This window comes from Theropithecus gelada, chromosome 15 (genome assembly GCF_003255815.1).
Source record: "Theropithecus gelada isolate Dixy chromosome 15, Tgel_1.0, whole genome shotgun sequence".
In the NCBI taxonomy this organism is placed as follows: Eukaryota; Metazoa; Chordata; class Mammalia; order Primates; family Cercopithecidae; genus Theropithecus; species Theropithecus gelada.
Window position 1 is genome coordinate 10,729,921 of NC_037683.1, and position 25,157 is coordinate 10,755,077.

Below are 25,157 nucleotides of genomic sequence, written 5' to 3' on the forward strand. Positions count from 1 at the left end.
TTAGCTTTTTTTTTTTTTTTTTTTTTTTTTGAGACGGAGTCTCGCTCTGTAGCCCAGGCTGGAGTGCAGTGGCCGGATCTCAGCTCCCTGCAAGCTCCGCCTCCCGGGTTCACGCCATTCTCCGGCCTCAGCCTCCCGAGTAGCTGGGACTACAGGCGCCCGCCACCTCGCCCGGCTAGTTTTTGTATTTCTTAGTAGAGACGGGGTTTCACCGTGTTAGCCAGGATGGTCTCGATCTCCTGACCTCGTGATCCGCCCATCTCGGCCTCCCAAAGTGCTGGGATTACAGGCTTGAGCCACCGCGCCCGGCCATCATTAGCTTTTAATATTCCTCTTTGTTTCATTACTCATATAACCTAAGAATAACCGGCGGGTATAGGGTCAGGTGCTAAAGGGACATTGTGAGAAGTGACCTAGAAGGCAAGAGGTGAGCCCTCTGTCAGGCCCGCATAAGGGCCGCTTGAGGGTTCCTTGGTCAAGTGGTAATGCTAGTGTCTGGGAAGGCACCTGTTACTTAGCAGACCGTGAAAGGGAGTCTCTTTTCCTTGGAGGAGTCAGGGATCACTGCTCCACCAGCTTCTTGTGGGAGGCTGGATATTATCCAGGCCTGCCCGCAGTCATCCAGAGGCCTAAACCCCTCCCTGTGGTGCTGTGCTTCAATGGTTATGCCCCTTGTCCACTTTCATGTTCCTCTCGTACTCCTGTTTTCTCTTGGAAGTTCGTAGTAGATAGCGGTAGAAGAAATAGTGAAAGTCTTAAAGTCTTTGATCTTTCTTATAAGTGCATAGAAGAAAATGCTGATGTATGCTGCCTTCCCTCTCTGCTTTGGCTACCTAAAAGGGAAGGGCCCTCTGTCCCATGATCACGTGACTTGCTTGACCTTATCAATCACTTGGATGACTCACCCTCCTTACCTTGCCCCCCTTGTTTTGTATGCAGTAAGTATCAGTGTGCCCAGCCATTTGGGGCCACTACTGGTCTCTATGTCTTGGTGGTAGTGGTCCCCTAGGCCCAGCTGTTTTCTCTTTATCTCTTTGTCTTGTGTCTTTATTTCTTACAATGTCTCGTCTCTGCACACGGGGAGAACACCCGCTAAGCTCCGTAGGGCTGGACCCTACAGAAATGCCCACATTTACCTCAGGAGTAGCAGGAAGCAGAGGAGCCAGCCAAGCGGGCACAGAAAAAGAGGCAGGAGAGGTCAGGAGGGTGCTGCTGCAAAGAGGCCCTGAGAGGAGCAAGCCCAAGGTACCGGTTAAGAGTTCAGTTCAAGCCCAGGCAAGGTGGCTCATGTCTGTAATCCCAGCACTTTGGGAGGCTGAGGCGGGTGGATCACTGAGGTCAGGAGTTTGAGACCAGCCTGGCCAACATGGCAAAATCCTGTCTCTACTAAAAATATGAAAATTAGCCAGGCATGGTGGCAGGCATCTGTAATCCCAGCTACTGGGAGGCTGAGGCAGGAGAATCACTTGAACCCAGGAAGCAGAGGTTGCAGTGAGCCGAGATCGCGCCATTGCATTCCAGCCTGGGCGACAGAGTGATTCCGTCTCAAAAACAAAACAAAACAAAACAAAAAACAACTCAGTTTCTCAATTTGAAGACCACAGCTCTGCCACGTCCTGGCTATATTCATCTCTCTGGAACTCACAGGCCTCACCTCAACATGGGGACAGTAAAGTGTCTGTCTCAAAGGTTGCTGGAAGCAACTGGAAAGATGATGTATGTAAAGTAAGCTGGTGGGGACAGTGCTCAATAGAGCCTCTTTTTTTTTTTTTTTTTTTTTTTGAGATGGAGTTTCGCTCTGTTGCCCAGGCTGGAGTGCAGCGGGATCTCAGCTCACTGCGACCTCCACCCTGGGTTCAAGCGATTCTCCCGCCTCAGTCTCCAGTAGCTGGGATTACAGGCATGTACCATTATGCTCAGCTAATTTTTGTATTTTTAGTAGAGATGGGGTTTCACCATGTTGGCCAGACTGGTCAAACTCCTGACCTCAGGTGACCCACTCGCCTTGGCCTCCCAAAGTGCTGGGATTACAGGCATGAGCCACCGTGCCTGGCCGAGCCTTGTTTTTAAAAGTGGAAGCTGGGACAGTGGCTCCTGCCTGTAATCCCAGCACTTTGGGAGGCCAAGGCGGGCAGGTTGCTTTGAGCTCATCAGTTTGAGACCAGCCTGGGCAACATGGCGAAAATCTGTCTCTACTGAAAATACAAGAAAATTAGCCAGGCGTCATGGCACACAACTATGGTCCCAGCTATTTGGGATGCTGAGGCAGGAGGATGGGTTGGGTCCGGGAGGCAGAGGTTACAGTGAGCCCAGATAGCGCCACTGCACTCCAGCCTGGGCGACAGACCCTGTCTCAAAAAAAAAACAAAAAAAAAAAAAAAAGAGGGAATGAATTAGCATGAATGAGAAAGGCATGATCTGCAGTGAGTTACCCCATGGTCAAAGACAGTGGACACCAACTCACTTGCAGAGAGAAGCTCAATCAGCCCAATGCTTTTGGCAAACTGTGGCTGCCACCCCGTCATCATCATCTGAGCTCACTGTGACTTGCCCTTCAGGCCTTACCTCTGACCCTGCCATCTCTGGAGAGCCCTCTTTGCAAGCCCAAGACTGGGCTCCCCCTCTCAGAATCATGTGCATACTTGTCATGGAACCATTTTTTTGCCCGTGGCTCTTGGAGGGCAGGGGGCTACCTGCATTGCAGCAGTTGCTAAATCAATGAACAAATACCAAGTCTTTCCTGATCTAACGTCTTTTTTTTTTTTTTTTTTTTGAGACATAATCTAGCTCTGTTGTCTAGGCTGGAGTGTAGTGGTGCATTCTCTGCTTACTGCAACCTCCACCTCCCGGGTTCAAGCAATTCTCCTGACTCAGCCTCCTGAGTAGCTGGGATTACAGGCCTGCACCAACATGCTCAGCTGACATTTTTTTTTTTGTATTTTTAGTAGAGACAGGGTTTCACCATGATGGGGAGGCTGATCTTGAACTCCTGATCTCAAATGATCCGTCTGCCTCCGCCTCCCAAAGTGCTGGGATTACAAGAGTGAGCCACTGTGCCTGGCCCTCACGATCTAACTTGAGAGTGGTGGTAGTGGTAGTGGCAACTCCATCTGGGGGATGAGAGGAGGAGGAGGCTGGGTTTTGGGGGTGGCTTGCCAGAGAAGAGGAGAGACTATTAGCAACTAAAGGAGTGGCCAGGGTGAACACCAAGCATTTTCCTGATTGGGGAGCTGTGGGTTTGTTTAAAGGCAGGGCTGGGTGAGGGGTGAAACGAGAGAGGAGGAGAGATGGCTAGTGCTGAACTGGAGTGAAAGGCATCTGAGGGGCCAGGAGACAGGATGGGGAGGGAGAGGAGTTAGCCTAGGACAGGACAGGATAGCACTTCTTTGAAGACTGGCGGGCCTGAGGAAAGGAAAGGGAAGGATTGAGGAATGACCTGGAGTTTCTCAGTCGGCTAGGAGAAGATATGGAAGAGGGCTAAGCGGGGATTGGCTGCGGTTGGGATGGGGAGGAGGGCCGGGAGCGCACGAGGGAGGGTCGGGGATGGGAAGGGGGATGTGGGGGAAGAAATACTCACAGGGGATCGGAAGGCCCCGCGGCAACTTCGGGTAAGTCCTGGTTCAGTCCTGGAGAGGAATCCGAGGGGAAAGCCTGATTGGACCCACAGTCCGCTGTGAGGACAGGGGTACTGTGGGGATGCGGGAGGAGGAGCAGCTGGGAAGTAGGAGCGCCTGGGACTGAATCCATCTGGAAAGGGGGCAGATATGCTCCCAGGATCAGGGTAGAGACCCTCTAGGAAGGGGGCGTTCTGAGGCGGGGGTTGTCTGAAGCACTGGATGGGAGTCTTTGGAGGTGATTTCTGGAAAGGGAAAGTCTGGGGCAGGGCTGTAAGAAGTCAGGAAAGAAACTGTGGAGTCCGTTCCTCGCCCACCTCCTGAGCCCTGGGGTCCGAGGCCCCCGGATCAGGGGGTTCAGTGGCGCAAGAGGGTCCAGCGCGGGAGTCGGAGAGCGGCCTCTCAGGTGCGCGGGGCAAGGAACACTGACCCGGAGCTTGATGGTCGCACAGCAAGCTGCGCGCGCACCCAAGGAAAGCCGGCCCCGCCCCTCTCCTAAGTGGGCGGGGACAGCGGTTGCGTGCGCAGCTTTTGTTGTGACGCCACAGGTCCCTCTGGCCACGCCGCTGCCTGGCCACGCCTCCTTTCCGCTTTATCTTTTTCATTGACGAATGGGCTTTGATCTTTGAGGCCACGCCCTTATTCTGCGCTCTAGTACCGCCCTGGTTACGCCTCCTCTGGCTCGGTCGCACAGCTGCGCGGTGGCTGACTGACTTCCGCAGTGGTTGCCGGGATCGCGCTGATGTGGCCCCAACCCCGCCTCCCTCCCCGCCCCGCGATGTCGGAAGAAACCCGACAGAGCAAATTGGCCGCAGCGAAGAAAAAGGTAAAGTGCACCGGGTCGCGGCCCCCTGGCCCAGCCCCAGCCCCATTCCGATGGCAGGACCACGGCCAGAGTCCCTGCCACTCCTGAGGCACACCGGGCTGGGCTCCCCCCAGCGCCTTTGGGCTCCCCCCACAAAAGTCTTGTCAGCCAGCCCCGCCCCCTCAGCCGCCCAGCCCCCGCCCTCGCCAGTCGCCCCCGGGTGACTTTGGGCTGGTGACTCCCGGGGCTCCCCGCTCCAGACTCGGCCCTCACCTCCTGCCGCCCCAAACCGGACCTCCCTGGGCGATTTGGGCTCGCGTCTCCAAGGACCTGGGTCCTGGCCCTGCGCTCCCCTCCCCCATCGCAGAGCAGCGACTCGGACGTCGCGCTGATGTTCCCCCCCAGGAGTGGAATGTAGTGACGTCACAGCCCCCCTCGGAACCGTAATTAGTGCGCGAGACCCGTCTTTGATCTTAGGACCCAGTCCCCCAAGTGTTCTCATCCCGCCTCTGGTTCCTCTGGTCACAACATAAATTTCCAGCTGGAAGGGGATTGGGGACTATGGCACCTAGGAGGGAGAGGTTTCAGGCTGCCTTACACCCTTAACATAGACACTGATAGTGTGAAAAGCCTACACTTCCCCCCTGAGCTCAAAACATTGGCAGTATCTCTGGGTGGCAATGTGAGAACGGGATTGGTTTGATTTTCCCCCAGGCTTCTACTCTCCAGAGAGACTAACATTTTTTTTCTGACTTCCACCTCATATTCGAATTCTCCATGGTTCTGGGACCAGAGTGCCCTTCAGTGGTCTCTGGAATGAGATCTGCTTATCTCCTGTGGAACAGGTCTTGGGAAACTGAACTTGACAGCTTGAATCTTCCTCATATCATCTCAGCCTGGGGTGCTTGAAGTGCCACAGGATAAATATCTTTCTGAAGCATCAGTTTCCCTTTATTCTCTTGAGAAAAAAACATTAATGTACTTAGGGATGACAGTCACATAAATTTGTAAGAGTATACCAGACTTTTCTCTGAAATGAGGCTTGGGTTGTCCTCTTTCTGTTGAATTCCCAGGTTCAACAGAAAGGCTGTCTTTTGCCAGGAGGATACATTGATGTAAGTTTCAGAGGCATTGGTGCATTTCTTACATTAACAAATGTGTGAGGATGTATGACTCTAAACCACACAGTGTACAGTTCCTGCCGACTTAATGTTCCAGCCCACATTTTAAGATACATATTTATTTTGAGAGGCGGAATGTCACTATGTTGCCCAGGCTGGCCTTGAACTCCTGGCCTTAAGTAATCCTCCTGCCTTAGCCTCCTAAGTAGCTGGGACTCCAGGCTTGACTTCTCCACCTCATATTTGAATTCTCCATAGCGGAGTGGAATGTAGTGATGTCGCAATCCCCCTCAGAACCGTAATTAGTGCGTGAAACTGACTTTTGATCTTAGGACCCAGTCCCCTAAGTGTTCTCATCCTGTTTCTGGGATGAGAGGTAGAAAGGTACCTCTGCCTCTGGTTTTGGCCCCTGGCAGCTGCTGATTTGTGGCAAAACCCCGAGCTTGGAGTCAGAAGACTGAGGTTAAGTTCAATTCTTGCATTTTTTTAAGCCATGGTATCAGTCCCTCTCAGTCACTAAGTGATTGTGACAAGACCTTGTAGACTTGTTGGTGGCGTTAAATCAGATGGTATATATGAGTATTTTGGAAAAATTGTAAAGTAGGATGTAACTGTAGGGGCTTGTAGATCTCATGAGTATTATTGCTCTTCTTTTCCACAGTTGAGAGAATATCAGCAGAGGAACAGCCCTGGTGTTCCTACAGGAGCGAAAAAGAAGAAGAAAATAAAAAATGGCAGTAACCCTGAGACAACCACTTCTGGTGGTTGCCACTCACCTGAGGATGTGAGTCTTGGCTGGCTAGGCTCCTGGGGACAGGGGGCCCAAGGGGCAGTAGAGGGTAATTGTTATGATTGTGGAAGAACTGTTGGGTACTGATTAAGAGTTCTGGGTGTGTATCCTACCTGTCCATCTGCTAGGGATGTGATTTAGGGCAAATTGCTTGAGCTTTTTGGGCCTCTCTCTTCACATCTGTAAACTATTGTTTTACTTACACTTGTGAAGTTTAAATGAGATTTGTTATTATTGTTGTTTTTATGTTAATCCCTAGTACAGGGCCTGCTGTAAACACCCAGGACATCCAGGAAATGGTAGTTGCTGTTTCATTTTCCTCATCTCCAGTCTCAAGGGGAAGCCAGGCCAATGAGAACAGCCATTGGCCATCAGGCTATCCCTTTAGGAGTCATTGAAAGGGCCCCAGGGTGTGGTGAGGAGAGCCCCAGGCACTAGGATTAGGGGAAGATCTAACTTTTGAGTTCATCTTTGCCACCAGCTTGCTGCATGACCACAGAAAAACCACTTCTTCCCCTGGGCCTCAGTTTCCTCCTCTGTAAGATGACATTGGTTAAGATCAGTGTCTCTCAAACTTGTTTTTTAGCTGGAGCCCCCTTCGTTCAGGTGAACCCTTACTCAGAAGTCTGGTTTTTAAAATGGAGGTGGAGGTCTGCAGCTCTGCTAGATTCACTGCCCACATCCTGGGCCTAAGGAGAAGGGTCCAGTGAGCATATTAAGAGCTGCATTGGTCAGGTGACTCCACTCTGTGTGACTGCATCCTTCAGGGGACTTTTCCATCTATTTGTTTCTGCCCCCGGCAAGGCAGCAGGTGGCCATTTGGAAGGATGGCACAGGCCATGGTATTGATCTCCTCCACTCTTCTTCAGCATTTCATTTCCCTGAACCCACATCTTCCTCCTTCCCTGACTTTCTTGCCTCTCTCTAAGCCACTTCTACCTTTCTTCCCCTGCCCTTGTTTTTCCCTTTTCGCCTCCTGTAGATTCAGGACATTCTGAAGGTGCTGGTGTCCGACCTTAACCGTTCCAATGGGGTAGCGCTCCCCCCATTGGACAAGTGGAAGGTGAGGCAGTGCCGAGACCCCTCTCTGGCTTGCTCTCTCCAGCTGTGCATGCCCCTGAGGCTTCTCTGGTTTGGGGGATACTTTGCCTCTGGCTTATTTTATGTTGCTGCCATTAACCTTCCGCCTGTTTATGTCCGCTTCTTCACTTGCTTGATTGATCGGGTTTTTATTCTTCCCCAAAATCTTTTATCATCTTGGAGAAGGTGAGACATACCTTAAAGTTTAACAGTTTAAAGGTAATTTGGGAGTAACTTTCAGAGGTGTGTGGGATTTGGGGCTTTTTTTTTTCTTCTTTTTTTTTCAGAGACAGAGTCTCACTCTGTTGCCCAGGCTAAAGTGCAGTGGCACAATCTTGGCTCACTGCAACCTCCGCCTCCTGGGTTCAAGTGATTCTCCTGCCTCAGCCTCCTGAGTAACTGGGATTACAGTTGCCCACCACCATGTCTGGCTCATTTTTGTATTTTTAGTAGAGATGGGGTTTCACTATGTTGGCCAGGCTGGTCTTGAACTCCTGACCTCAAGTGATCCACCCACCTTGGCCTCCCAGAGTGCTGGGATTACAGGCATGAGCCACTGTGCCCAGCCTGGGATTTGGGCTTTTGAATGCCTATTGTGGGTACTCTCAGACTAGGAGAGATGAAAAAAAAAAAAAAAAGAAAAAACCCAACGGACCTTTAGGTTTTGCCCTAAAGGCAAAGATCAGTAAACCACATAGAAGTTAGTGATTTTTTTTTTTTTAATTAATTCACTTTGGTTTAAGAGTAGGGAACAAAGGGTTAAGAGAAAATGAGTCCACATTATAGTTGGAAGGATTGAAGCTATTTTTTCAGAGGAACTAACTGTAAAAGATGTGAGGTTAACTAAACAGATGAGTGACCAAGACGTTCTGCCCCTAACTTCTCCAAATGGACATTTAGCCATATTCACTGGGCTCTTGACAACAAAGGCACTTTGATAAATAAACAGTGGAGAAAATAGATGAACAAGGTAGGCTGCACACCGAGGGAGGCAGACTCCTTTGAAGGAGGCAAGAGATAATTTTGGACCATTCCAAATGCTCAGCTCAGGGGGAGGTTGGTTCCGAATGGACTCCAGGCTGGAGAAGGTGGCATTTGAGGCTGGCTTGAAGATTAAAGGTGGGTAACATTAATCCATATGGGGAGTGGGGGAGGCCGGGGGAGTGGTGAGGTCATGGCCAGAGTGTGAACTCACAGATCACCTTTCAGGAACACAGGGAGTCTGCTGGGGGGCAGGGCATGGGGGTACACAGGGCTAGGAGACAACCTCCTCTGGCTGTGATTTGGCGTTTCCTCCATCTCTGACTCACCTGGGGGACTCCTTCCTGCCAAGCCAGAGGAGCAGGACACAAATAGAGCCTGTTGGAGATGGGTATGGGGAGAGGGACTGAGACAGAGCAGCCTTGACTGCTGTTAGAGTTGTCCAGTCGTCACACCTGTTACCCTCCAGTTGATCAGGTCTGTCCAGGTGCTGTGACTCACCTTGCCAGCTCAGAGGAGACACTGAGTGGTACGGTTGGGGAGCACAGGCCTAGAAGCGTCCTGTAGCTGAGTATTTGGCTTTTGCTCTGCCAATGGTCCAGTGGATTAGGGGGTCTGCAGCCTGTTTCCTTACGCTCTGAGATTCCGTGCCAGCCCAGGTCCCCCTGTTCTGGAAACAAAGGCCTCGGTCCTCATATTTCCGTCCTGTTGTTTTGTTTTTGTTTTTGAGAAAGAGTCTTGCTTTTTCTCCTGGAGTGCAGTGGTATGATCTTGGTTCACTGCAACCTCCCCCTCCTGGGTTCAAGTGATTTTCATGCCTCAGCCTCCCAAGTAGCTGGGATTACAGATGTTGCACTATTGCACCCGGCCATGTTGTTTTGTATTTTTAATAGAGATGGGGTTTTGCCATGTTGCTCAGGCTGGTCTCGAACTCCTGGCCTCAAGTGATTCACCTGCCTTGGCCTCCCAAAGTGCTGGGATTACATGCGTGAGCCACCATGCCCAGCCCCTTGCTATTTTTATACCTTCTCTATATGCATAACTGTTTCTAATGTAGGTTGTTTTTTTTTAATTTCTCATTTTTATTACCATGTAAGTTTTCTACTCCAGGAATGCAGGCCCGTGATTGTAGTATCTTGAGTAGAGCTGATAACATTTCCAGAAGTAGGGAATAATGGAGAGAGAAAAAATACCTTAATGGGATGGTACATTTTGAGGAGAATAGGCTTTCTTAAAAACTCTATCTTGGCTACAAGACTTAAAATTATGAAATAACTTGATTGCTCACAAAATAATCATGCTTTGTGTGTCAAAAAGTCTCAGAAAAATGCTTTTTCAGCCAAGTGCAGTAGCTCATGCCTGTAATCCCAGCACTTTGGGAGACTGAGGAGGCTGGATCACCTGAGGTCAGGAGTTCGAGAGCAGCCTGGCCAACATGGTGAAACCCCATGTCTACTAAAAATACAAAAATTAGCTGGGCATGGTAGTATGCACCTGTAATCCCAGCTGCTCGGGAGGCTGAAGCAGGAGAATCTTGAACCCAGGAGGCAGAGGTTGCAGTGAGCGGAGATCTTGCCACTACAGCCTGGGTGACAGAGTGAGACTCCATCTCAAACCAAAAAAAAAAAAAAAAAGAAAAAAAAATTTCCCTTCCTCTGAGCATTCCTGTGTCTAATCCTAGAGATCAGTGGGAACCCAGGATGCCAGGAGGGCCCTAAAGACTTGCAGGGTCCATTGCTAGGAGTGCCAGCCTTCCCTCAAAGGCTTATGCCTGGCCAGCAGCTGAACCCCTGCTCTGACCTATTAGATTCAGTTGTAGGCATTGTCAAGGCAACACCAGGTTCCATGGTCACAGTAAACTTGCAAAGATGCAAAGACAGCTTGGCTCATCTTCAGTTCCACCAGCCTCTGCAGCACTTGCTGTAAGGAGGGAAACAGATTTGGGTTTTCAGAGGCCAGGGCTGAAGGGTCCAGTGAGTACGCAGTCCTTTCCCTGGAGAGAGGTGTAGCCACTTCCCCCAGACCCAGCTTCCCTGGAGAGAGGTGTAGCCACTTCTCGCAGAACCAGCTTCCGTGGCCAGGCCCTGGCTCCCTGGTGTTTTTCTCTTGTCCAGCTTAGCTGATCAGCCAGCTTTTTCCGCTGTCTGCCCATCTGGCCTGTCAGATATTAGAAGACCTCTAGAACCAGAGGCTTGGGTCAAGAGTAAGGCCAGAGCCTGGAGAGAGGCCGGGTGGGGCTCTGATCAAGCAGGTAGGTCCAGTTGGGGGCGAGGGAGAGGCTCCATGTGACCCCAAGTTCTGAATCCTAGAATTGTCCCCAGGTACAATTCCCAGGAAAGAGGCCCCATAACTTCCAAGTTGCCAGGAGCCATAGGGCAGATGTCTTACCTCTGTTTTCTTGGGTGGTTTCTTGGTTGGGTAGATGTTTTTGGAGGTAAGAGGTTGGGGTGGGGGTGGTAGCCATGGTTTATTCTCCTTTTACCTCCAGATAGTTGGGGAGAGGCTTCTAGTTGGGTAACTTTTTTTTTTTTTCCTGGAAAGGTCTGAATCAGAAACACAGCCAATAGGCCAGGTTCAGTGGCTCACACCTGTAATCTCAACACTTTGGGAGACCAAGGTGGGAGGATCACTTGGGCCCAGGACTTTGAGACCAGCCTGGGCAAGATGGCGAGACCACATCTCGCCCAGGACTTTGAGACCAGCCTGGGCAAGATGGCGAGACCACATCTCTATAAAAATTAGCTGAGCATGGTGGTGTGTAATCTCCGCTACTAGGGAGGCTGAGGTGGGAGCATTGCTTGAGCCCAGGAGGTGGAAGCTGCAGTGAGCTATGATTGTGCCACTGCAGGGGAGAAGGGAAGGGAGGAAAGGAGGAGAGAAGCAGGCAGATAGCTACATTGCCCAGACAACTACTTCCTCATCACCATCCTCTGCCCACTAGGGGCCCAGTTAGGGTCACTCTGCAGCACAGACTGGCCTTCTGGAAGAACAGTGCCTTTCTCCTCCCTGACTTTGGCACACCTTCCTCCCACCTGCTGTGGCTGCCACAGGTCAGTGCCTGCTGCTGTCTTTTGCTGAGCTCCAGAGAGAGCGAGGTCCTCGTGTTCATGAAGGAGGCCGTGCAGCCCCTGCTTTGAGCTTTGGCCATCTGAAATGCTGCCTAGCAGCCCAAGGCCTGGGCAACCATATCCACACCCCTGAGTGGCTCCTAGCATGTGTGACTGTCACTCTGACTGCAGCAACACCTGTCCTACCTGTTCCACACCCTTGTGTTCATGGCACTGAGGCACCTTCTATCCCGCATGGCCCCCTAACCCCCTGCTCTGTTCTGTGACAGACGCCCAAGGACAATGCTGATTCTCTACAACCGTCTGATGACACTGTGTTACCTGGCGGTGTCCCTTCCCCTGGTGCCAGTCTCACTAGCATGGCGGTATCTCAGGTTCGTGCCTCCTCCCCCTCTGCCCACTCCGCTCCTGTACCTACTATGGATTATCTTCTCTTTTCACAGGTAGCTTGTTCCCTAGGGCCAAGGGCTCTTCCTGGGGAATGGGCTGGGGGAAGGCTCAGACTAGGCTTTTTCTTGAGGTCTGGGGATATGGAAGATTGTTGGAATGAGTTTGGGAGCTTGACTCACCCTGTCCTGGGTGATTCTTAGCAGACATTGAATGACTATCTCATACGTTTCTTCCCACACAGAATCATGATGCTGACAATGTCCCTAATCTCATGGATGAAACTAAGTGAGTGTCTCCTGTTGGGGCAGCAGTCTCTAGGCCGAGAGAGTCAGGGAGGCCACTGCCCATGACCTTCTTTCCCATTGAGCCACCTGCACCCCTGATCCCTGTGTCTCCATCCCTAGGACTTTCTCATCAACCGAGAGCCTGCGACAACTCTCCCAACAGCTCAATGGTCTTGTTTGTGAGGTACCTCAGGAATTGAGGCCCAGAGTGGGGTGCGGGGGGAAGGGAACTATGATAGAAAGAAACTGAGGCAGGGATTCACAAGAGAGGGAAGATCCTGGGACCAGCCAATGTGCTGGGCAATGTTGAGGAAGTCGGCTCTTCCCTGAGCTTTCTCCCTTGAAGTTGTGCACATGAAGGAGTTGGACCCTGTGACTGGTTGCATCATTTTATCCTGCTGCAGAAGCACTGGATGAGAGGTGCTCGGGAGGGAAGGATGGTGGGGAAATAAGAACCATGAGAGAAGTTGGCACAAAGGGGTTACGGGACAAAGGGTCCAAGTTAGAAGAGAAAATGTTGCCAATTGCTGGGGAAGAAAGGAAGTCAGAGGGCTTAGACACTGAGGGGACAGAACATCTCCATGTGCACTCTCGTCTCTTATAGTCTACGACATGTGTGAATGGGGAGGGCCCTGCATCATCTGCTAACCTGAAGGATCTGGAGGTAAGAGGCCCTGGGCCGTGGCCCAGTGACCCTGCAGGCCAGCCCTCCAACCTCCTCCCATAGCGGGGGCTGGGTGCCCCTCTGCCAGCTGAGACAGCCCACACACCCCCCAACCCTAATGATTGCTCTCTCTACCTCTCCCCCCAATCCTCCTCCAACTCCTCCTCTCTGCATGCGCCTCAGAGCCGGTACCAACAGCTAGCGGTAGCCCTGGACTCCAGCTATGTAACAAACAAACAACTCAATATCACGATAGAGAAATTGGTAAGAGTCCAGTGGGGTCCCCTGATTCCACGCTGCTAATCCTGGGCTCCAGTTTCCCCTTGGGACCCTGAAGAAAGGGGCAGGGGGCCCCTGGTGCCAAGGGCGAATGGGGAGCTGGGGGGCCCAGGCCTCAGCTGGAGGGACCCCAGAGCACGGAGCATGCAGCATGGCTCTTCTGTTGCTGCCCTCTTTGCCTACTCTCTCTTCTCTAGACACCCCTGCTCGAGTCCTTGCCACACATGCCCTGGGATTGTTGCCTTTTGGGGAAGCACTAGCCTGACTGGTTGTCAGGAGCCCCGTATTTCCACCCTGACTCAGTCCTTAATTTGCTCTTGGATTCGGGACAAGCCACCTCTCCTTCTTGGGCTTGCATTTCCTGAGGAGGTAGAGTTAGAGAGTATCAAAGGTCTCTTAGCTCTGAGCGTCGAAGATTTAAAGGCCCACTAGAATGTAAACCTCAGGGCCAAGGGCTCCTGTCTGTCTTTTTCTGTCTGATATCCCTGCTATTAAGAACTGTACCTGGCCTATATGTGCTCAGCAGATGTTTGTTGAATGAATACACCTTTCTAAATCACAAACTGGCAGAGGGTGGGCTTTTCTCACACTCCATCTCTAGAGGTTTATGTTACTGTCCTTTCAAGAGAATCCAGATTCAGACTTTCAGTTCTGTGGCTGTGGGCAAAAACCAACAAAGACACAAATTCCCTTTCCTTGGGAGCCTGAGGAGAGTTGAGCAGTTCGTGTTCCCATTGGGTCTGAGAACTTTGCCTCTAAAATCCATTCCTGGCCCCTGCCTACCCCTTCCTGGTCTGGGGAATAGGGTTGAGGGGGCCACCCTCAGTCACCTTCCTTTGACTCTTCCCCACAGAAACAACAGAACCAAGAAATTACGGATCAGTTGGAAGAAGTAACGTGATTTCTTTGTTTGCTCACAACATGACAGCTGGGTTTGGGGGGCACTCAAATGTAGAGGCCTCAGTCTCCTCTCACCCGCTCCCAGCCTGGGGAAGAAGGCTCACCCCCCAAGATTCCACCCCATCCCCACAGGGTCCCTGATAACCTGGTCCCATGGGTGGGCCTGTCCTGGGGCATTGGTGGCATTCTGGGGGCATGTCCCTTGCTGTGCCATCTCTGCCTCCCCCTAGTAAGAGCTCTGTCTTCCTCTTCCTGTAGGAAAAGAAAGAATGCCACCAAAAGCAGGGAGCCCTAAGGGAGCAGTTACAGGTGAGTGGAGGGGGTGAAGTTCCGCCCTGTCCTCTGGAGAATGTTTCTTTCCTTCTTTTTCAGCACTTGCTTGGGTTTCCTCCCAAAGGTTCACATTCAGACCATAGGGATCCTCGTATCAGAGAAAGCTGAGTTACAGACAGCCCTGGCTCACACTCAGCATGCTGCCAGGCAGAAAGAAGGTGGGAATCTGGGCACCCCATCATCCTTCAACCTGGCACTTTGACAGGCCTTTAGGGTGAATCCTTTGGACCCCATCTCAACCTCTCTCATTCCAGGAGAGTCCGAAGATCTGGCCAGTCGCCTGCAGTATTCCCGGAGGCGTGTGGGAGAGTTGGAGCGGGCTCTCTCTGCTGTCTCCACGCAGCAGAAGAAAGCAGACAGGGTGAGTCCAACTGCCTGCCCTGAACCCTGGCAGCCTGGCTTCCCAGGTGGAGGAGTGAGCCTAAAGGTCTCTTCTGCAGGGTTGAGTGTCCTGCCCAGAAGGCAGCATGGGCCATTTGTCACTGCTTTTGTGTGTGGTTGTTAGAGGCATCCTGGGGCTGAGTCAGCTGCTGTGGGTGGGTTGGGGGGCACTGTGAGGAGTGAACACTGGACGCAGAGCTCAGAGGCCAAGTGCCTGCCCTGCCCTTACCTGGCTGTAGCCTTGGCCAAGTCCTAGGTTGGGGAATGTGGTATTTGTTCTGTGAAGGTACGGAAGAGTATCTTTAGTATGTTACCATTTGTGTAGAGAGAGGGAACGTGTGTGTGTGTGTCTGTGTGTGTGTCCGTGTGTGTGTCCGTGTGTCTGTACATATGTACTATGACAATATACATAAAACATGTCTGCAAGGATTCATAAAAAACTCAGGAGAGAGGAGCAGCATGGCTGGAAGATATTTCCCTTCTATACCTTCAGAGTTTTGGACTGTGCGAATGTATGATCCTTTCAAAAATTGAACAAAAGATTAATTTCCCTCTTCCACCCCCAGGGAACAAATGAACTTAGTCAGATATACCTGGCTATTCAAATCCCAGCTCTGTCTAAGTGATCTTAGGCAAGCACTTAACCTCTAATACTACATATTTTTCATCTACAAAATAGAGGTAATAATATTGCAGTGAGCTGTCTCATGTGGTGGTTATGAGGATTAAATGGGATTATTAGCATGGTGCCTGGTGAAACACTCAATAAAGGTTCAAACAGTGGTAGTAATAATGATAATAACAATAGCAATATTATCTGATCTCTCTGGGCCTCTGTTAGCCAGCTGTGAATTCGATCTTGGCCAGGTGTGGTGGCTTATACCTGTAATCCCAGCACTTTGGGAGGCCAAGGTGGGCAGGTCAACTGAGGTCAGGGGTTTGAGACCAGCCTGACCAACATGGCAAAACCCTGTCTCTACTAAAAATACAAAAAATTAGCCAGGTGTGGTGGCAGGTGCCTGTAATCCCAGCTACTTGGGAGGCCGAGGTAGGAGAATTGCTTGAACCCGGGGGCGGAAGTTGCAGTGAGCTGAGATCACACCACTGCCCTCCAGCCTGGGTGACAGAGGGAGACTCCGTTTCTAAATAAATAAATAAATAAATATACAAAAATTAGCCAGGTGTGGTGGTGCATGCCTGTAATCCTAGGTACTCAGGAGCCTGAGGTAGGAGAATCACATGAACCCGGGAAGCAGAGGTTGCAGTGAGCCAAGATGACACCATTGCATTTCAGCCTGGGTGACAGAGGGAGACTCCATCTCAAATAAATACATACATACATACATAAATAAATTCACTGTCTTTTCCTGTCCCTTCCACTCTTACCAAGCTCTGTATTTTTTTTTTTTGGAGACGGAGTCTCACTGTGTTGCCCAGGCTGGAGTGCAGTGGCCGGATCTCAGCTCACTGCAAGCTCCGCCTCCCGGGTTTAGGCCATTCTCCTGCCTCAGCCTCCCAAGTAGCTGGGACTACAGGCGCCTGCCACCATGCCCGGCTAATTTTTTGTATTTTTAGTAGAGACGGGGTTTCACCGTGTTAGCCAGGATGGTCTCGATCTCCTGACCTCGTGATCCGCCCATCTTGGCCTCCCAAAGTGCTGGGATTACAGGCGTGAGCCACCGTGCCCGGCCTTTTTTTTTTTTTTTTTTTTTTTTTTTGAGACGGAGTCTCACTCTGTCACCCAGGCTGGAGTGCAGTGGTGCCATCTCGGCTCACTGCAAGCTCTGTCTCCCGGGTTCACTCCATTCTCCTGCCTCAGCCTCCCAAGTAGCTGGGATTACAGGCATCCGCCAGCACGCCCGGCTAACTTTTTGTATTTTTTTTTTAAGTAGAGATGGGGTTTCACCGTGTTAGCCAGGATGGTCTCGATCTTCTGACCTCGTGATCCACCCGCCGTGGCCTCCCAAAGTGCTGGGATTACAGGTGTGAGCCACCGCGCCCGGCCACCCTTACCAAGTTCTTTTAAAAACAAATGAGACCAGCTGGGCACGGTGGCTCACACCTGTAATTCCAACACTTTAGAAGGTTGAGGCGGGTGGATCACTTGAGGTCAGGAGTTCAAGACCAGCCTGGCCAACATGGTGAAACCCCATCTCTACTAAAAATACAAAAATTAGGCTGGGCGTGGTAGCTCACGCCTGTAATCCCAGTACTTTGGGAGGCTGAGATGGGTGCATCACAAGGTCAGGAGATCGAGACCATCCTGGCTAACATGGTGAAACCCCGTCTCTACTAAAAATACAAAAAAATTAGCCAGGTATGGTGGCAGGCACCTGTAGTCCCAGCTACTTAGGAGGCTGAGGCAGGAGAATGGCGTGAACCCGGGAGGCAGAGCTTGCATTGAGCAGAGATGGCGCCACTACACTCCAGCCTGGGTGACAGAGCGAGACTCCGTCTCAGAAAAACAAAAACAAATTAGCCGGACATGGTGGCGTGTGCCTGTAGTCCCAACTACTCAGGAGGCTGAGGCAGGAGAGTCACTTGGACCTGGGAGGCGGAGGTTGTGAGCTGAGATCTCACCATTGCACTTCAGCCTGGGTGACAGAGCGAGACTCTGTCTCAAAAACAACAACAACAACAACAAAAATGAGACCGTGGGCTTGGAAATGCCTTGAAAACATGTCAAGTGTGATTGAGAGTGAAGAAGTGTTCCTGTGGAGTAGTTACTATAGCTGTTGTTACTGGTCGGCCAGCTGCTCCTCTGCCTGCTATATCCTGACTTAACCTTTCTGTGTTTACAGTACAACAAGGAGTTAACCAAAGAGAGAGATGCCCTCCGGCTGGAGTTATACAAGAACACGTAGGACAGGGGATGGTGGGATGGGAGGTCTGGGGGCCCTTAGCATGGGTGGTGTGCTGGGAGGTGGGGGGTACAGGTAAGCATGGTGAGGTGGTCATACAGGTTTGCATGTGTGCCCAGCAAAGCTCTAGTGCCAGCTGCGCCACTGACTCATGGTGTAGCCTTGGGTAACTCATGTCTTATCTCTGGCCTGTACATGTGACTTTTGATTCCTGGGGTTCCTTCCAGTGCCACAGTTCCGTGGTTGTGGGGCGAGGGTAGAGGGTGAATCACCAAAGCAGTCCTTTCTGTTCTTTGTTCATTCCTTTCTCTACTGCCTCTGGCCATAGCCAAAACAATGAAGACCTGAAGCAAGAGAAATCAGAATTGGAAGAGAAGCTTCGGGTCCTAGTGACTGAGAAGGCTGGCATGCAACTTAACTTGGAAGAACTGCAGAAGAAGTTAGAGATGACAGAACTCTTGCTTCAACAGGCAAGAGGCTGCAGCCCCATGGGTGGTGGGAGCCCCATCCAGCTGGGGCCATGGTCTAGGGATCATGCAGGGCATGGGGAGGCTCCAGCCAAGAGCTGAAAATTTGGGTCCTTGTTCCAGTCCTGGCGTAAAATCCTCTAGAGAGTGCTAAAAATCTACAAATTGGGGACCTGGGGAATCAGAATCTTAGGGTTAGGGCTTAAAACAATTTTTGTTTTGTTTTGTTTTAAAGCATCATGGGTGAAAACCATTATTTTAGAGATTACATTTATATGGCTAGGTCATGAGTCTGTTTATTTCCTTCTGAGGTTCAAGCCAACACTTTCACTATTCCATGGTAATAACAGACAGTAGAGATCTTTTTTTTTTTTTTGAGACAGGGTCTCGCTCTGTCACCCGGGCTGGAGTACAGTGGCGCGATCTCAGCTTACTGCAACCTCTACCTTCCAGGCTCAAGCCACCCTCCTGCCTCAGCCTCTCAAGTAGCTGGGACTACAGGCGATACCACCATGCCTGGCTAATTTTTGTATTTGTAGATACAGGACTTTGCCATGTTGCTGAGGTTGGTCTGGAACTCCTGAGCTCAAGCAATCCACCCACCTCAGCCTCCCAAAGTGTTGAGATTATAGGTATCAGCCACCATGCCTGGCCTGAGATCTTTTTAAAATTATTTTTTATTTCTAAAGCAAAGAAACGTGACAGCAGAGTTGTATTGACTGAGCTGCACATTGAGCCTAGCCCTAGCCCTTTTAAGGGGCACTGTTTGGAACGGCCTGGGCTCCCCAGATCTAAACTTCTCGCTCTCCACCATCCAGTTTTCAAGCCGGTGTGAAGCCCCTGACGCTAACCAGCAGTTACAGCAGGCCATGGAGGAGCGGGCACAGCTGGAAGCACACCTGGGGCAGGTGAGGGATGTAGGGAGGGATGTAGAAGGAAGATGATCCCAGGTGGCCAGGAGTAGGTGACAACCAGTGACAGTCCTTCCTAATTTCTGTGGCCATTCTTGCAGGTAATGGAGTCAGTTAGACAACTACAAATGGAGAGAGATAAATATGCAGAGAATCTCAAAGGAGAGAGCGCCATGTGGCGGCAGAGGATGCAGCAGATGTCAGAGCAGGTGAGACCTGACACTTCAGCTCCCCCGCAACCTTAGATAGGTCACTTGATCTTTCTGGGCATCTGTGAAATGGGAGGAGCACAGCCAGAGGTGCTCATGGGTCTGGCCTTTGGAGGTGGGGGCAGAGAGGGAGATGGTAGCCTGTCCAGCCACCAGCCCCTCTCCAGGGCCCTTTCCCGCTGTGCTTTGGGCAGGTGCACACATTGAGGGAGGAGAAGGAATGTAGCATGAGTCGGGTACAGGAGCTGGAGACGAGCTTGGCTGAACTGAGGAACCAGATGGGTAAGCTGGGGCTGGGGTAACCTGGGAGCAGGACTGGGGTCAGAGGGCTGTGGGGGTGGTTTAGAATACCCCACAGAGTTGGGTGGATGGAAGGGCTTTGAGGCAGAGGGAAAGAGGTCTGTGCCAGGAGATAGCAAGTCTCATCATCTCCACAAGCCTCAGTGCCCCATCAGCAAAGAGGGAGGAGTGCCCGTTGTCGGCCACCCACAATTGTCACTATTGGAAAGTGGCTTGGAAGATTGGCTAACATCTGGGTGCAAGGAATCATTAGCAGGGAGGCCACGTTTGGGGAGCCTGAGAGGAGCTATGGACCAAGAGGAGGGTTTTCTTTGAGAATCCAGAGGCCCTTATTGTCTGCTTCCTTTCTCAGCTGAACCCCCGCCCCCAGAGCCCCCAGCAGGGCCCTCCGAGGTGGAGCAGCAGCTACAAGCGGAGGCTGAGCACCTACGGAAGGAGCTGGAGAGTCTGGCGGGACAGCTCCAAGCCCAGGTGCAAGACAATGAGGGCTTGAGTCGCCTGAACCGGGAGCAGGAGGAGAGGCTGCTGGAGCTGGAGCGGGCGGCCGAGCTCTGGGGGGAGCAGGCGGAGGCGCGCAGGCAAATCCTGGAGACCATGCAGAATGACCGCACCACCATCAGCCGCGCACTCTCCCAGAACCGGGAGCTCAAGGAGCAGCTGGCTGAGCTGCAGAGCGGATTCGTAAAGCTGGTGCGCAGCCCCACCTGGAGAACCTACCCTCCCCACTAGCCCTCCGGGCCTTTGTTTTCCCACCTGTAAAGTGGGGCAGTGTAGCCCTCACGTGAAGTGGTACTTCTGGAGGCACCTGTGAGCCAGAGCCCTGCTCCGATGGCTGTAGGGGAGAGGGGATGATTTTTCTAACCTGTCTCCACCCTTCCTGGTGCCATGGGAGGCAAACACCAAGGCAGCAAGTTTTGGGGTCTCCAGCTGCAGTGGGTGGCCGCTGATTGCTTCTCTCTGTCCAGACTAATGAGAACATGGAGATCACCAGCGCACTGCAGTCGGAGCAGCACGTCAAGAGGGAGCTGGGAAAGAAGCTGGGTGAGCTGCAGGAGAAGCTGAGCGAGCTGAAGGAAACGGTAACCCTACCCCATCCAAGAAGTGCTGGGAGGCGGGCACTAGCCTCTGGGGAGGGGTGGTGTGAGGCCAGAGGCAGCTCCAGCCTGGGGAACAGGGGACCCCAGCACCCTCCGGGGCAGTCCTGTGACTGTTTCTTGCTCCCTGCCGTCTGACTTTTAGAGGTGGATAGCCCTGGGTTCCTCTCAGATCTGGACATCATCGTCCCAGCTAGAGGCATGGATTTCCCCCAATCATAGGGAAAGAGACAGTGGTATAAGAGGCTCCTTAGATTCAAACAGGATTCTGGCCTCTGCTCCACTGGTCACCATTCAGCTACTCTGCATCTCTAAGCCTCAGTTTCTTTAACTTAAAAAGGAAGTTAGCATCTTCCTTGCAGAGGTGTAGAGGATTAAATGAGATAATACACGGAAAGCATTAGGCATGTAGCACACTTAGCAGATGGTGGTTGGCTCCCTCTGCATTTCCACCAGTCTATGGCCTACAGTTTAAGTGGTGGGAAGCAGGGTGTGAGATTTGAGGCTGGGAAAGAAGGCAGTAGGCTCTAGGCAAGGGAGGCAGTCACTTAGGCCTGGAGCAAGGGGCCAGAGGTCTGGGCAGGCAACAGAGCCTCACAGAGCCCTCGCTACCCTATTTATGGGCCCCAAATCTGAAAGCAGGCCACCACCTGCCCTCACGCCTAGGGTCTTCCTACAGGTGGAGCTGAAGAGCCAAGAGGCTCAGAGTCTACAGCAGCAGCGAGACCAGTACCTGGGACACCTGCAGCAGTATGTGGCCGCCTATCAGCAGCAGGTGGCCACCTATCAGCAGCTAACCTCTGAGAAGGAGGTGCTGCACAACCAGTTACTGCTGCAGACCCAGCTCGTGGACCAGCTGCAGCAGCAGGAAGCTCAGGGCAAAGCGGTAGCCGAGATGGCCCGCCAAGAGTTGCAGGAAGCCCAGGTGAGGGAGTTGCTGAGGGCAGGGCCCCGAGGGGGATGACCTGAAAACCTCCATGCCTTCTCACTCTCTTTCTTGGCCCCTTAGGAGCGCCTGGAAGCTGTCACCCAGCAGAACCAGCAGCTACGGTCCCAATTGAGCCTCATGGCTCATCCTGAGGAAGGTACGGGAACCTGCTCACAGGAAGAGGAGAGAGCCCCAGGAGGAAGGGGGGACTGTTAGCAGTGTGGAATTGAGTTGGAAGAGACCTTTAGAACAGCTGGTCATTATGTCAACCGGGTGTCCACACTAAGTTCGGCATCATTATGGTGACTTCCTGGGAGCAGGGGACTACCAGGTTGCCTAAGGATGGGTGAACTGGCCCAGGTCAGAAATGAAGCAGGTCAGAACTCCCATGCTGATCAGTAGTGGGACTGCACCTGGGCAGCACAGCGAGCTCTTGGCTCTTAAAAAAGAATAAAATAAAAAGCTGCTCATTCCCTTCTGGGGAGGGGCTGGCCCAGGGTTACACAGTGAGGGTGGGGGCAGAGGTGGGCACACTGTACCCTTGTTGGGTTGTCTGATGACCCCTCTGGCCACGCCCACAGGAGATGGACTGGACAGGGAGGAGGAGGAGGAAGAGGAGGAGGAGGTGGAGGCGGCGCCTCGGCCCATGCCAAGCATCCCGGAGGACCTGGAGAGCCGGGAAGCCATGGTAAGGCTGACTCCCCCTCCCCGGCCTTTGCTGCCTCCCTCTGTGGTCCCTCCCAGACCCCCTTCTGCTCTTGGTTTCCCGGCCTTCTGATTTCTTCAGACTCACCTCTTTCCTGGGAGCCAGTGGTCAGACACCATTTCACCTGGGACCAACAAGTGCAGCCTCTGAGGCCCCAAGGGAAGGGCTGCTCTCTACCTCCCTGCCTGTTCGTCCTATATATCCTCCTACAAGAACGCACCTCTCTTGCCTGCAGGTGGCATTTTTCAACTCAGCTGTAGCCAGTGCCGAGGAGGAGCAGGCAAGGCTACGTGGGCAGCTGAAGGAGCAAAGGGTGCGCTGCCGGCGCCTGGCTCACCTGCTGGCCTTGGCCCAGAAGGAGCCTGAGGTGGCAGCCCCGGCCCCAGGGACTGGGGGCGATTCTGTGTGTGGGGAAACCCACCGGGCCCTGCAGGGGGCCATGGAGAAGCTGCAGGTGAATGAGTCTCTCCTGGCATGGGTCAAGAAGGGTGGGGGCGGGGCAGGTCGCTGCCAAGATGTGACTCCATTGTTTTGGTTCCAGAGCCGCTTTATGGAGCTCATGCAGGAGAAGGCGGACCTGAAGGAGAGGGTAGAGGAACTGGAACATCGCTGTATCCAGCTGTCTGGAGAGACAGACACCATTGGTGAGTGGGAGGCCAGGGCACGGCAGGAGGAGCTGCACAGTGGTCGGAGGGAACCCAGTATCTGAGCCCTGTCCTTCCGCAGGAGAGTACATCGCACTGTACCAGAGTCAGAGGGCAGTGCTGAAGGAGCGGCACCGGGAGAAGGAGGAGTATATCAGCAGGCTGGCCCAAGACAAGGAGGAGATGAAGGTAGGGCGTGGAACATCTCTGTGGGGGTGGAGGTGGGCACGGGCACAGGCATGGCAGCTTAGCACCCCTCCCTCCAGGTGAAGCTGCTGGAGCTGCAGGAGCTGGTCTTACGGCTTGTGGGCGACCGCAGTGAGTGGCATGGCAGATTCCTGGCAGCTGCCCAGAACCCTGCCAATGAGCCCGCTCCAGGGGCCCCAGCCCCCCAGGAGCTTGGGGCTGCCGACCAGCAGGGTGGTGAGTAGAGCCCTCGGGAGGGGTGGGCAGGCAGGAGCAAGGGAGGGCTTGCGTGGCGCTCAGAGCCCTGCCTCTCTCTCTCCAAAGATCTTTGCGAGGTGAGCCTCACCGGCAGTGCGGACGCCGCCCAAGGAGAGGCCAGGGAGGCTTCTCCCCGTGACAACCCCACTGCACAGCAGATCATGCAGCTGCTTCGTGAGATGCAGAACCCCCGGGAGCGCCCAGGCTTGGGCAGCAACCCCTGCATTCCTTTTTTTTACCGGGCTGACGAGAACGATGAGGTGAAGATCACTGTCATCTAAAAGCCGGCCGCTGTCAGCAAAGCCTGAAGAAGAGGGGCTGGAGACCCTGCCCCCACTATATCCCTACCACCCCCTCAGTCACCCCTTTACCCTTCTAGTAGCAAGCATAGACCCCTGTCTAACGGGGGTAGACAGGTGCAGATGAGGTGAAGATCACTGTCATCTAAAAGCTGGCCACTAAACTTAAAAAAAAATTAAAGTTATGGGATTAAAAGAAGTTATGGGATAAAGAAGGTTATGGGTAAGTTATGGTATAGAAGTTATGAAAAAAGGCTGGGCGTAGTGGCTCACACCTGTAATCCCAGCACTTTGGGAGTTCAGGAGTTCAGGACCAGCCTGGTCAACATGGTGAAACCGTGTCTCTACTAAAAATACAAAAATTAGCCAGGCATGGTGGCGTGTGCCTGTAATCCCAGCTACTCAGGAGGCTGAGGCAGGAGAGTCACTTGAACCCGGGAGGCGGAGGTTGCAGTGAGCTGAGATGGCGCCATTGCGCTCCAGCCTGGGCGACAGAGTGAGACTCTGTCTCAAAAAAAAACAAAACAAAACATGGGATTAAAAAAAAAGTCAGGATAAAAATTTTAAAAAGCAGGCCACTGTCAGCAAAGCCTGGAGAAGTGGGGCCGGAGGCTCCGCCCCCATCATGTCCCTGCCACCCCTTCCCAGTCACCCCTTTACTCTTACAGTAGCAAATAAGACCCCTGTCTAATGGGGGGAGACAAATGTGTAGAGCCTTTGCCACCTTGGCCAGGGCTGATTCCTTAAATTTCTGGATGATGATGATTGTTATTTAATAGCCAGAGGCTCATAGAATTGACTTGTTTGGAGGAGGCCTCATGGCCTCCTTACTCTCACCAAAGCAATTTTTCCCTCAGGGGGGCTCCCATCTTCTTACACAGAGAGGCAGCTGAGGCAGGACAGTGGGGTTAACTGTAGACCAGGTGAGGGCACAGGCTGCTGGGGTGGCCCCGCTTCCCCAGTGTACATATTGTATCTGTGTAACATTTTGTATATTCCAGGGGTAGGGCAGCCCCCTGTATCATACCTAGCAGAGGTTGGAGCTGGCACATGGGGAGGAGGTTCTAATAATTATTTGGGGCTGGGAAACTTATTTATTGATAGCATAGGACAGAGGAAGGAGGCGGGGATGGGGTCGTGGCACCCTGGTGATACGACTCCTGTTTATTTTGCTTTTTATTTCCGAATAAATGGATTTAGCCATACTGCTCCGCCTGGCGTGTTCCTGTTTCACTGGGTTCTGGAGTTTGTGCCACTGAACGGGGAGCCCCAGAGTGTCTGAGCCTGCGCATGTGGGCTGTTGGGACCTTCCAGGCCTGTTACCGGTATGCTGCCTGGTGACATCTAGGGGATTACACAGGGACTACCATGGTACCTATGGGGACAGTTCGGCCCTGATGGCCAACAGGCTCAGAAGCCTGATCTAGCGGTGGCCGGGAAGGCAGGGTGCCAGCACCCAAGGTGTCTTCTGTTCTGCCCTCCTGCCTCCCTCGCCTGCCTGAGCCTGGTGGCCTGTTCTGTCTGTCCCTCCCCAGAATGCTGGCCACCCCGCAGGCTCCCTCTAGACTGAGTTAATGGCCCTGCCCCCTAGTGGCCAGAGCCGG

The 25,157-nt window shown here is 52.5% G+C and overlaps 2 protein-coding genes across 5 annotated transcripts in view; one reads left to right on the forward strand and one right to left on the reverse strand.

Moving 5' to 3' along the window:
- Positions 1 to 4,804, reverse strand: part of SWI5 (SWI5 homologous recombination repair protein) — a 14,921-nt gene extending 10,117 nt beyond the window's left edge. Inside the window, exons 1-2 of the mRNA XM_025358771.1 lie at positions 4,693 to 4,804; positions 3,578 to 3,626 (exon numbers count right to left, since the gene is read on the reverse strand). Coding sequence (XP_025214556.1) covers positions 3,578 to 3,626; positions 4,693 to 4,781 — 138 coding nt within the window. The 5' untranslated portion in view covers positions 4,782 to 4,804. The remainder of the gene's footprint in view (positions 1 to 3,577; positions 3,627 to 4,692) is intronic.
- Positions 4,294 to 24,758, forward strand: GOLGA2 (golgin A2). Of its 4 annotated transcripts, XM_025358753.1 has the most exons (27): positions 4,294 to 4,440; positions 6,202 to 6,324; positions 7,313 to 7,393; positions 11,729 to 11,833; positions 12,091 to 12,134; positions 12,254 to 12,317; positions 12,738 to 12,797; positions 12,981 to 13,061; positions 13,930 to 13,968; positions 14,235 to 14,285; positions 14,374 to 14,467; positions 14,564 to 14,670; positions 17,492 to 17,550; positions 17,880 to 18,021; positions 18,837 to 18,926; positions 19,031 to 19,138; positions 19,333 to 19,420; positions 19,791 to 20,128; positions 20,404 to 20,517; positions 21,212 to 21,457; positions 21,542 to 21,617; positions 22,042 to 22,148; positions 22,402 to 22,620; positions 22,708 to 22,810; positions 22,893 to 22,999; positions 23,077 to 23,233; positions 23,321 to 23,749. In XM_025358753.1, exons 1-27 carry the CDS (start codon positions 4,357 to 4,359, stop codon positions 23,533 to 23,535), a joined length of 3,102 nt encoding a protein of 1,033 aa, XP_025214538.1. In that variant the 5' UTR covers positions 4,294 to 4,356; the 3' UTR covers positions 23,536 to 23,749. The 4 variants fall into 4 exon arrangements, with proteins under 4 accessions (XP_025214538.1, XP_025214539.1, XP_025214542.1 ...); XM_025358754.1 differs by lacking the exon at positions 12,981 to 13,061; XM_025358756.1 differs by lacking the exon at positions 7,313 to 7,393 and having other exon boundaries at positions 4,350 to 4,440; positions 23,321 to 24,758.
- The last annotated feature ends 399 nt before the right edge of the window (positions 24,759 to 25,157 follow it).

Excerpts from the sequence above, each read along its gene's own strand:
- GOLGA2 (XM_025358753.1), top strand. The coding sequence starts at position 4,357 with ATGTGGCCCCAACCCCGCCTCCCTCCCCGCCCCGCGATGTCGGAAGAA. Across the intron at positions 14,286-14,373 it reads CCCTAAGGGAGCAGTTACAG|GTTCACATTCAGACCATAGG; the intron begins GTGAGTGGAGGG and ends TTCCTCCCAAAG. Across the intron at positions 14,468-14,563 it reads TGCTGCCAGGCAGAAAGAAG|GAGAGTCCGAAGATCTGGCC; the intron begins GTGGGAATCTGG and ends CTCTCATTCCAG.